Genomic DNA, 12,593 nt, shown 5'->3' on the forward strand with positions numbered 1-12,593 from the left:
CGAAACGCGTCATGCGTTTACGTGCGTAACGCAATAGTTGCCTATTCATTTTCTAATCGAATAATTAATTACTGAGTAAATTGTTTCAGCTCTAACGTCAATTTTCATCACTATGGTAATGGAAAGTGACCCAAACCGCATAGTCGAGCCGTGCTACAAATGTATCGTGGGAAAGCACCAATACTTATGGGTAGTACATTCAATTTCTACAAATAAACCCTCCTAAAAGTTACACACTGGACCTTTAATATATTTTCCATTTGGGGCTAGAACACAAAAGTGGGGAGAGCACTGGCTACTAGAGAAATCACACACAGAGAACAAGGGTAATAGCTATAGCAGTGTGAATGGCACACACCTGTCCCTGGGCATTTGTGATGATCTGGCTGGTGATGCCGGCCATGTTGGACATGGCACTGGTGATGATGGGGGTGGAGGCGAGGGAACTGAGGAACTGCGGCTGTGCTCCCAAAGAAGCAGCACTGATCTGAACAGAAAATGGGCAATAGATCACAGGACAAGGTGCGATTAAACGACTTAAACCTGACGTTCACAAGCACAGGATCAGGTCGGTTCAGTTCAGATTTTTGCTCACAAAGGCAGGGTTGATGGAGAGGCCCGCGGTCTGCAGCGCCGCCACAGATATGTTGGACTGAGAGACGCTGGCGGTGGCCTGCGCCGCCGCCATCTGAGCGGCGGTGACCTGGGCGTTGGTGACCTGCGTCGGCTGGGACGTCACCTGCTGCACGGCGGCCTGGACCTGCTGCATGGAGGCGGCTTGCGGCTGAAACATGGTCTGTGCGTTTGTCTGCAGCTGGGGCTGGACAGAGTTCAAGACCGTCGCCGCTGGAAAAGGAAAGGGAAGGACGTTTATTGTCGTTACACAACCCGAAAATTACAAGGTCGGATGGGAGCGTTGATCAGAGTGACCGCCAAAAAAGGATCAATGTGTCTTACATTCATGCATGTTCCTGGGACTGGGAATCAAACCCAGCACCTTCTTGCTGTGAGGCAACAGTGGTAACCGTTTAGCCACCGTGCCAAATTAAAGTATGATTATTTATTTAAGCGGAACGAGACCTGTAGTTCCAATTAACGCTGTTTTTTAGTGTGTATCTGCGTCATTACCTTGTTTATGAAGCCCTGACGGTTCTAAACAAACAGTTCAGCCACTGCTGAGAACGTTGTGTTTTATTGTAATCTCGGGGCTCAGCGAGATCTCTGAAAATCCTGTTACAGTTACGTAAACAGCGGTTCTCCGGAACAGCCGATCGTCCTGCTCCGGGCACTAGTCCGGGCACATCCGGTTGCGCACATTGAACCGCAGAAGAAGAATAACGTTCGTTGTGGAGGTGTTTCACGAGCGACAGTGTCTTCTGACTCTGGGTCTGACTCCGGTTTAAAGTCTTAAAAGGGACTGCGGCGGGGAGTCGTGAAGAAGCTATTTTTAAACACTGTTAAAACAATGTTTTGATAATGAGGAGCAGTGCATCCACCGTTCCAGAAGGGGGAGCTGCGCTTCTGAGAGTGGGTGTGCCGAATGTCACTTCCGGGTATTGGCCAATCACAACACAGTCCGTCTTCTCAGGCGAGATTTATGGCTGAAATAGCGCGGCTGACAAGTGCTTCAAAAAGGACAGATTTCTATCAGCTCGTTTACAGCAACTAGGAGGTTTTTGACCATAAAAACAAGTTAATATATGTAAGTAGACCTCCATAACTAACATGTATGTGCAACAGGACCACTCTATGTCACCTTTAACATTAAGGTTGCCGTAAAATAAGCATTTGGTTCCATATTTGGAAGATAAAATTCCGTATCAAACAGACACAAAATGCACTTTTTAATCATCAACCATGACAGGAAAAAAAATGACAGATTAGTCCACTAATGAAGAGTGCACGGTTTGTATGAGGGGAAAATTAAAATCCTCCTCCTGCTGTCAGGCCCTCTCCATCTGTCTGTTATTAATGACATTACGATAAGAGAAAATGGGCTCTTTTAATTGGTCGTTCAATTCTGGCGAATTGTCCTGTGTATCTTAGCAACGGTGTGTGATAAAACGTCGACAGGAGGATACTGTAATTGTGGAAAAAGTTAATGTCGCCTATGTAAAGTGCAGTATATCAGGTACATGGGGAGGAGGCAGGTGCAATGTGTGCAAAGTGCAATATGCAAAGAGTATAACTCAGCAAAAAAAAAAGGGGATTTTATTTATTCAGTTGTTGCCATTTCCAGGAAGGACAAATATTCCGGGGGCTTATGTCAAAAATCTGTCCTTTTAATCTGTTGATGGTGATTTAATGAAAGAATGAGTGTATGAGGGATCATCTATGTCATGTTTTTTATGCTTAGACCAGAGGTTCTCAAAGTTTTGATACCTGAGGGCCAATTTAGGAACCCAACATTGGACTGAGGGCTGCCAAAGGAAAGAAAACAGAAAGAAATCCCATTTGTAATAATTTTAATGACCAGATTGCAGTTCTACAGTTTAGCGTTAAGTAATATAAGCGTTAATATAATAACGCTTTATAATTTACTGGGTAATTACCCAGTATTTTGGCCATTGTTCTTACCTTCTAATTACAGGTTAATACCAAATAACACATTTCTGTTACCATATATTTACTGGGTAAATAGCTAGTAATTGGGGGCTGTAGCTACCTGCTTATTACCAGCTTTTAACCCAATAATACACTAAAATTCACCATATAGAAACCAGGTAAATACCCAGTATTTTTGTTTACACTTATTGGTCTGTATCCAGTAATGTCCAATAAACATTTAACAAGCTTAGTAGCTCCTGGATTAAAACTGTTATTCATTGCGGGCCGCCAGAAATGTTTCTGCGGGCCGCACTTTGAGAACCAATGGCTTAGACACTTAAATGTCAAAGTTCAGGGACTAACTGAAGTCGTTAGGATACATCCTCTGTGGAACATCTGCACAAAATGTAATTGCAATGCATCCAACACTTGTTGATTTATTTCCTCGCGGAACAAAATTGTGAAGAAAAGGCATTTTTCAAGTTTAAAGGTAATTGTGACAACATTAATGATGCTTCAGTTCACCTCGACAGGTCACGGCAGGTAAACCGCAGGCGTAAATAACGAAGTGAACGACGACCGAGTTCCATTTAACATTCTCAGCTTCAAGGTGCTCGCTAGTCCTGCACCTCAGCCCTCGTTAATGTGATCGAACGCCTGCGCTTTTACCTACTCAAACATGTCAGACGGCTGCTGTGCAATAAGCCCCTTTAGTCAGGACAGCAACAGTAAAGCAGCATGCACCCTGAGGCTACAGAAGAAAACAAGAGTCACTTGAATCATTCATTGTTGGGGTTTTTTCAGTCTGTAAAGACTTTCCTTGGCCAATCCTGACCACCCAATCCCAGAAGAATTAGCTCTTCTCCTCTCTGGGTGGAGATACATGTACATGATGTACAGTACCTCAGAGGTGCAGAAGACCTTGTTCTTTTTTATTCTATGTATTCCTTTTATGCTTGTGCGTGTTTTGTGTTATGGTTACAATAAAAATCTGAACTGAACTGACCTGATTCTGATTGGCTAGCACGGCCACGGTGTGTACGATGTATATTATTCAAAGACAGAGAGGAGGGAGGAGAATGTTTGTTTCTATAAATACCAGGCTCTCTGGGTGTACGTGGCCTAAAACTGAGCCGCCATTTATTTGATCGTGTACACCTGTGTTTATCCCACTGTGATCTGCCATGAAAAAGGCCCAGTGACGTGACTGTCTCTGTAGAGCCAAACTGCAAACACAGTTATTGTTAATGACATCAAGGAAGAAGGAGAAAGTGTGTGTGTGTTGTTGTGGTTCTGTGGCCAATTATACAGCAAGTACAAATACTTACTTATATATATATATATATATATATATATATATATATATATATATGTGTTACTGTACATAAGTACACAATTCACGTATCTGTATTTTACTTTGTTATTTATACTTCTAGCAACTTTTACTTTTACTCTACATTTCCTCTAACTATCTTTGTTACTCGTCACTACCAAATAAAATCAGAAGAAGAAGAGTTGGTAATGGTTGAGATAGATAGAGAGCTTTTCTAGCTTCAACATGAGGTTAAGTGTCTTGCTCAAGGAGAAAGGAAGAGGCAGGAATTAAACCCACAACCTTCCAGTTGAAAGAAAACTTGCCCTACTACTGAGCTACCACTCCCTACTCACTTTTTTTAATACTTTCACTTCTGAAACTTAAGTTCTTACTTAAATACAGCACATGTCACATACTTTAAGCCTTTTACTTAAAGGTGAAGTAAGTAGTTTATAGTGCCATCTAGAGGAGAGGCTGAAATGTACAACAAAGAACTGCTCCTCTGCTCACCCCCTCCCTTCCCTGAGCGCTACGGTATCCTCAGCAGGTCAAATGTCGTCCTCGTCGTCTTTCTCCGTGTCAGCAGATGAGGTTCGTGAGGTGAGGGAGAGGGCGGCGCTACCGCGGCCGTAGCAGACGAAGCGGAGAGAGAGGAGGCGGGACTTCCGCTACAAGTAAAGAGACGCTTGATTTGTTCTCTCGCGTTTGTCCTTACAGGCTCCGGTAGAAACATGGCGTCTCGCTGCTAACAGTGGCTATGCAACCGCGGCCCGCGACCATGTTATTTACATGACTCTTTGAAACACTACGAAAATGAAACAAAGAATATTATACAGCGACTAGACAATGCAGGAGCACATAATATGTATAAAAAAGTGGATTTTGGGTCATATAAACCCATAAATACTACACATTGTCCCTTTAAGTAATATTATAAAAAGTGACTTCAACTTCTACCAAAGTCATTTTGTGGTAAGATACTTTTACTCAAGTATCCCTTTAAGGTTCTTTATGCAAGACTGGCGATGATACAGCCAAAGGTTTAGCACACATGCATGGACAGTAGTTTTGTATTTTACCTTGAAGGCCAGCGAACGGCAGCTTGAGGAGGTTTCCGGCCGCGTTAGCTGCTGCGAGCCCAGGGAGAGTGGCTACATTCGTGGTAGGGAGAGTGAGAAGAGCCAGGCTGCTTTGGCCACCGATGGAGCCGGCCATGCTCAGGGGGATGAGCAGGGGCTGACCCAGCGAGCCCGTCTGCGCCATCATACCGGTCATCAACGTGGCCAGACTCTCCTGCGTCAGCACCTAACAACATATGGGAAATTAGAGATATGTGATGTTTTTCAGAGGGTTCTTTCGCCGCCTTTGGACCCGAAAATTCTCTGCTGCGCGACTGATTTTCCTCCTTTTCTTATCATAATAAATTTAGCAGCGCTGGGATTGGATATCCTCCAATTGCTGGAGATTTTACGGCAACAATTTCTGCAGCCTCAGGTTGCGTGGAAGTGTTTAGGATCACATTTGTTCCATTTCTCATATCCACATTGCACAAGAGACATCTGCTTCAGTCGGTAACGGGGAGTAAATCACCTGCAGCCCGTGGGTGGCACAGTGACAGTAATTCATGTCTCAAATGAGTATAAGACATAAGAAATTGCAAACAGGGTGAAATGCATACAGCCTGTTTTGACTCAGCAGTTTATAGTTTAGACATTTTCTACACTTTTGAGGTAGAAAAAAAAAAACTTTTTTAATATTGGACCCTTGTTTTGTACATATGTCATTTCTAATTAATAATTAAAGGTGCCATATGTAAGAATGTGGCCAAAAACAGTTACTACATTCAAATTCAAAATTCAAAATGTCCTTTTCTAACGTAACTGGCAACCTGTGGTTGCTCGGCAGCGGAGACTCTACTGACTGCAATGATTGGTAGATGGCGGTAGGTGGCGCCACGTGCCAAAACACGATTTGCAGTCTGCAAAATATTTTTTTTAATGCAAATTAAAAATGAGTTCAGTATGTTATATGAACATTATTCCTGAGTCTCTGTGACATATCAGGAGGATTTTATGGCCAGTTGCTTTAGATTTATTACATAACGCACCTTTAAGACAGAGTGCGGTTTGGATTCAAGGGGGTTGAAGTTACAGCAGAGATAAGTAGTGATTTCTATGGATTTAAAGATCAACACACTCATTGTTTTATTTAAGATATTTTAATGCACAAACTCCACGGTTTCGTCATACCTGTGAACAGCCTTGTACAGTGATGGGCATGGCGGCCTGAGGCTGTGACAGGGCCACACTGATGGGAACAGCAGGAGTCAGTGTTTGGACAGCGGGGGCCAGAGCCTCGACAGACACCACCTGCTGCTCACTCAGCACTGCAGGAGAACACAGCCAAGGGGTTGGCGCTTTACTGACATTTTAGTGGGTTTCACAGCTGCCACTGGCATTTCAGTACAACCGGTGTCATGTACACATGAAGAGCAAAGTCGCCTGTTATCGTTTGCCATCTGGCAAGGCCGCGATTTACCTATTCCCGCGGTGTTGTGGGGCACGACGGGGCCATCCTGGGTGCCGCCGCCCTCGGTTTGATCTGCGGCCTGTGCCGTTCCCTCCTCAGCTCTGCCTTCGCTCTTCCCGTCGGTTACTGAAGACGGCAGAGGCGCATCCACCTCTACCTCTAGCACACGAATAGTCTCGTGGCCAGACATCACAATGACCTGTGTGGTGATAATGGACTGAAGTTGAGACGACTTAAATGCATAATTAGGCGCTTATATACACTACCTTTCAAAGGTTTGAGGTCACCGATACAAATACAAAGTTTATATTCAATTTCGTCAAAGAACCAGCAAAACTGTTTTCAGCCGTGCTAACATCATTGCACAAGGGTTTTCTAATCATCCAATAGCCTTCTAACGCGATTAGCAAACACAATGTACCATTAGATCACTGGAGAGATGGTTGCTGGAATTGGGCCTCTATACACCTATGTACATATTCCATTTGAAACCAGACGTTTGCAGCCAGAATAGTCGTTTACCACATTAACGATGTATAGAGCAAGTCTATTCAACTTAAGGCCCGGGGGCCAGAATCGGCCCTTGAAGCAATTTGGACCAGCCCGCTGCCCATTCAGCCATAAATAATGAATGTATTATTAAAAAGCCAATAAAACTGTAGCTTCGCCTATTTCTGGCACTTTGTGACACTTTTTGGTAAATACTAGTACAGCTGTATTTGTAGGCACAAATTGTTGCACAAAAACTAGCAGCCATTTCAATAAATAAGTGCTAAATAATTTCTAACATTTTCTATCTTGTTATTTGTATCCGTTTACTGTACATGCAACAGGAAATATTAGTACAGGGGTTGACCGGCCCACTGGCTGGACAGCCTTCCGAAAAGCTGGCCCTCCGGAATTTTTAGCTGAATTAGTCCTAGTATAGAGTGTATTTCTGAATTATTTAATGTTATATTCATTGAAAACAAGTGATTTTCCTTCAAAAATAGGGACATTTATTTAATTTAAGTGACCCCAAACTTTTGAACTGTAGTGTAAATACACACACACAAAAAAAAGCCTAAACCTGGAAAACTTGCCATTTCACTTCACAGATTTTGAACTAAACAGTGATTTAATGATATGCAATAATGAGAGGCTTAGAGGAGAGGCAGCGAGACAGCCTGGCCTGGAGGACAAATGCAGAGAGAGACAATGCAGGAGAGGGAGAGAGAGAGGAGGATGCATACCTGGTCGTCTTTGGCAAAGTGCGGGATTTAAATGGCTGAAAAAAGACTTCTGCTGTCAGACAGTGAATGGCTAAGGAGAACAGAGAAGCCAAGCACATATTAGGAACCAATGACCAAAAACAAAACAAAAAAACCCATGCACATACACACAAAAAGACAAATGGAAAGAGCACGAGTACACCCAAACAATGACGTAAGCATCAGCCAACAAGCGTGTCAAGCAATGCTTCCTTCCAGCTGCATCTGTGAAGAGCATTGCTTTAGTTTGCAAAAAACAATGAATTATTAAGCATGGCAGTTTAAAGACTGGTAAACCTCACGGGCATAAGAGCGGCGTGTTATTATTAGGCAATACAACATTAAAAAAAAAAGTGGTGCCTGAGCTCAGTGAACTGTGCACATGGAGGTTATGTCTTTTCATTGTGATATGGTGTGTTGACACACGGAGGGTGACAGGAGCAAATAGCATTAAAGATCCTGAAGACGACATGGATTAATAAAGGGTTTGGCTATGACCTCCATTTTTTTCCCCCCTCTTCTCAGACAGGTGAGTTTTTACCTGCTCATTCACAGTAAGCGGGGCATCTCTGGCAGAGAGACCCTGGGAGTTCATGGCTCGCTGCACCACCACAGTCACTGTCTGCCGGGCATCCTGAGCAAATAAGCAGAACGAATAAAACAAACTTGCAGCAAATTCAGGACTTTTATAGTGATTTCTATACTATACCACAACACCGAGCAAACAAATCAATTAATTTGAAACTTCACAACTCACACTGTAGCATTTATCTTAACTCTTAGTTTAATGGAACTCTCTGTTGCTATTTTAACTTTAAAGGTCCCATATTATACCCTATTTCTCCAAGTTAGCCTAGTTCCCTGGTGTCCTCATGAACATGTCTGCGACATCATATGCTTTGGTCAAAATACCATAATGATGAAGCACCACAGCAGTTCAGTCACCCTGACAAAACAGCCCTGTTCAGAACGCTCTGTTTAGTTGCATCTCTTTAGGTCCACCTTAAAAAAAGTAAAAGGAAACTTAAGGGACAGGAAATGACATCAGCCACAGAGGCTACTGGGAGCTAACAGCAGTTAGCATTTGGAAAAGTGATCATTATTACGGACATTATTATGTCATTTTATGGACAGATAAATCCTCTGAGGCTGGAAGGTTGTGTAGAACTCTGTGCTGCACCGCGGAGCCAAGAATAGAACTTTTCACGGACGTCCGGTTTTCGGATGCCGTTGCCCTCGGGCAAAGCGGAGCTCTGCGAGACAACAATTCCAGGAAATTTGCGCATTGTGATGTAGCAGGAAGTCAACATCACGTGTTTTATCTCCTGTACTTAGACTGAGGGGGACCACAAAAACATGAGTGAGTCATCTTTTTTCACTCTTTGCCGACTCATAGGACTCCAGAGTCCCAAATATAAGGATTTAAATGATTAAAAAGTTGATTTTGTATAATATGTCCCCTTTAAAAAACAACCACAGCGCAGTTTTTATTCACACAATATACTGCTGACCTAATTCTAAATGATATGGACGACACTGCCCCTAAATGGTCTCGTTAACCAAGGCAATGATCCAGCCTTCAAAAGAGAAGGGTTTTGGGAAGACAGATATTGTGTAGTCTAAAAAGTATGTTGACGCACATTGGGACAATAAAACAGCGTGGCTTTGTTCAAAAGTTGCTCACTAAAGATTATATCCTTCCTGAGAAAACGCATCAATGTAGAACAGGGTCTCAAACTCAAATGACCTGGGGGTCAAATGAAGAAGAGTCAAAATAACAATATTTATGATGATATTTCACACTATTTCAAAATAAAAGAGTTAGTTTTGACATTGAACGATGAATAGTTCGCAATATAAACGTATTTAGGATGCAAAATGAATCTATTAGTGAACAAAAACATACAGAAATAACTCACGAGGGCCATGAGTTTGAGACCTCTTCATTGTAGAAGTTAGGAAGTGCAAGTTTTTCAAAACAATGGCCTTGTTGTCGCAGAGGAAAAGAGAATCAGAGCCAAAATTAAAAATAATTCTAATGGACTTTTAATGGACTCCGATGCTCATTTAGGGAGTGACTTGCGATGAGGCTTCTACTGAACAACTCGTGGTCTTTTATTCCAGCAGCGATCAAATTCTTTAAACGCACACTCTTATCTTTACGGCTGATATTTATGTCCCTAAAATGGCTTTTTAAACGTGTTATTTTACAGTAACGCTGTAGTGCTGTTTATAAGTTTGTATTTGCCATATAACTTCCTTCAAGTGCAACATAAAAAAAAAGGCTCGTTGAGTGTCCATATAATGTTTATATGCACTGTACAAATGAATGTTTTTTACTTCCGAATTTCTCCCTCGTCGTCTGCAGCTTAATCCTCCACGAGGGTCGCCGGGGGACGCTGGTGCCAATCCCGGGTGACATAGGGGCCAAACGCGGGGTACATATATAGTCTATTTATTATTATATGTTGTTATATAAAACTCACACAAAACTATTTTCATTTTGCAAGAAAAAGGGCTATAAGAATCATCACTTATTCTACTTATAATGAACCACATCCTGCAGACATCACAAATGTATTTACTTATATAAATATATATTTAAAATAGACTACTTCACTAACCACGTGGCCCCTAATTGGTGTTTTTGACCACAGTTTGTTGTTTGTTTGTTTGAGAAATGAGTAAAAGTTGACCTTTTAGATATTGCAGTTGCATTTTTCATATTGCATTTGAATGTATTATCTTCACACGTTTATCTAAGATTTTGACTTTTTAATGGGTTTCATTCAACAATACAGGTTGTAAAAACATGTTTAAAGGGGGGGGGGGGGTTCCATATTTTGGTTATTGGAATGAAAATAATGTAGGCTATTTATATACGTGTGTGTGTGTGTGGCTCTTGTGTCAACACTTAAATTTGCAAATGTTGACATGCAGTGATTTTATACAGTACATATATATATATATATATACACATATATATATAATTCATGGCTATTTCTGTCATTACAGGACCAGACTATTTGGAGGGGGGCCTATAAACAGGCCACAGTGTGTTACACTTGGGCTGCAGAGACTATACTGTGGGGGGTGAAACCAGGGCTGACGATCACCAACATCCACAGATTTCGGCACAAACACATGGAAGTTGACGCGTTTCGCTGCTTCTGCGGCTGCTGCTGCAGCTGCAGTGTCCCGTCAGGACTGGAAAAGATCTGTCAAAACTTCAGCGGCTGTCGGCGATGGTTCTTCCCCACCCCCAACATCATCATCATCCTGCCCCAATAAAAGTCTCGCCGCCTCGGCCACTTTTGTAGGACGAGCACGAACCACCACAGAGCACAGGCGACGGAAACCAACCCCCGACCCGCGCCTGGAGACCGAACATTATATATTTCCCTCTCTTTATCATAAATATATAAATTATGCTAATTACGAACATTGCATATTAACCCAAACCCCATTTCCTCTCGCCATTTCGTGCGCCGCTGCGCGTAAAGCGCAGATCTCCACGCCAAAGTGTGCGGTCATTATGTTCAACTTACCGCGTGTGTGTGCAGCTTATTTTCTGTAATCCCCCGCTCTTATAAAAAGGTCCTTGTCACAGTTTGTTTCAGTCACACATAATTAAAAATTCATCTCAGCTCCCAGACAGGCGCTGTGACTGCACACAAAAGAGGTATTTGCATTGATAAGGAGGGGTTGCCAATGTTAGGCTGAGCTCGCCTCTTAATATTTAATGACGATGCCCTCTCCGCAACAGTTCGGGTCCTCGACGGTCCTCCGCGGGGTCTCACCGAATCCCATTTGAGCCGCAAAGTCGCGCAAAATTGCCTCGAAATTGGCCTTTTTGGCACTACGTCATGAACATAATTTATGCAAGAAAAAAAGCTTGCATTGAAAAATGTCTGCCTCGACTTCAGAGGTGCCATGGTTCTCTTAAAGGGGACGTGTCCGAATAAAAGCTGAGCAGCGAGAGACGCGCAGAGGAATACAAACATGAGACACTGTCACTGCTACTCTTTTATTCATTTAGTGGGGTTTTTTTCTCCCGTCATATAACGGAGTACAAATACTTCATTACTGTACTGCTGTTTATATGTCGAGCAACTTTTACTGCACTACATCTCCTCTAACTATCTTTGTTACTACTTACTACCAAATATAAATCAGGAGAAGAAGAGTTGGAAATAGTCTGTATTTATATAGACCAAGTGTCTTGCTCAAGGACACACACACACATATATATATATATATATATACATATAGACTAGCAGAGTCAGGAATTGAACCCACAACCTTAAAATTGAAAGACAACTCACCCTGCCACTAATCTACCATGGCTCAAACTTTACTCCTCACTTTTTTCTACTTAAGTACAGTATATATATACATACACATACATACACATATATATATAAACATACATATATATACACATACATATACATGCAAACATATATATAAATACATACATAAACACATTATATACAGTATATATAAACATACATATATGTATGTATGTGTATGTATACTGTATATATGTATGTATTCATATATATATACACATACTTACACACACATATACTGTATGTATATACATACATAAATTTATATGTACGTACGTATGTATATATATATACACACATACAGTATATATACACATACATATATATGTATGTGTATATATACTGTATATATATGTATGTATTCATATATACATATACACATATATATACATATATACATACATATATACTTTAAGACTTCATCTTCTACCAAAGTCATTTTCTTTTACACTTTATACAAGACTATAAGGTTACTACAGCACATACTATTTGTCACAAACAATACAGAGAGTTACATAACATATACATGTGGTTTGATAATGTATAGATAAAACTAATTGTATGATATTCTAAAACTGCCAAGTTAAAGTTGGAATACTG

At 41.5% G+C, this 12,593-nt stretch overlaps 1 protein-coding gene across 1 annotated transcript in view; it reads right to left on the reverse strand.

Annotated features, from left to right (window-relative positions):
* pou6f1 (POU class 6 homeobox 1) overlaps positions 1 to 11,209 on the reverse strand; it is a gene marked incomplete at its 3' end in the record, with an annotated part of 195,233 nt that extends 184,024 nt beyond the window's left edge. The window contains exons 1-7 of the mRNA XM_083895537.1: positions 11,190 to 11,209; positions 8,183 to 8,275; positions 6,401 to 6,590; positions 6,112 to 6,248; positions 4,942 to 5,167; positions 596 to 846; positions 359 to 487 (exon numbers count right to left, since the gene is read on the reverse strand). Coding sequence (XP_083751663.1) covers positions 359 to 487; positions 596 to 846; positions 4,942 to 5,167; positions 6,112 to 6,248; positions 6,401 to 6,590; positions 8,183 to 8,236 — 987 coding nt within the window. The 5' untranslated portion in view covers positions 8,237 to 8,275; positions 11,190 to 11,209. The remainder of the gene's footprint in view (positions 1 to 358; positions 488 to 595; positions 847 to 4,941; positions 5,168 to 6,111; positions 6,249 to 6,400; positions 6,591 to 8,182; positions 8,276 to 11,189) is intronic.
* Between the last annotated feature and the right edge of the window lie 1,384 nt (positions 11,210 to 12,593).

The sequence above is a fragment of the Microchirus variegatus genome, assembly GCF_963457635.1.
Source record: "Microchirus variegatus genome assembly, chromosome: 9".
NCBI classification, from domain to species: domain Eukaryota; kingdom Metazoa; phylum Chordata; class Actinopteri; order Pleuronectiformes; family Soleidae; genus Microchirus; species Microchirus variegatus.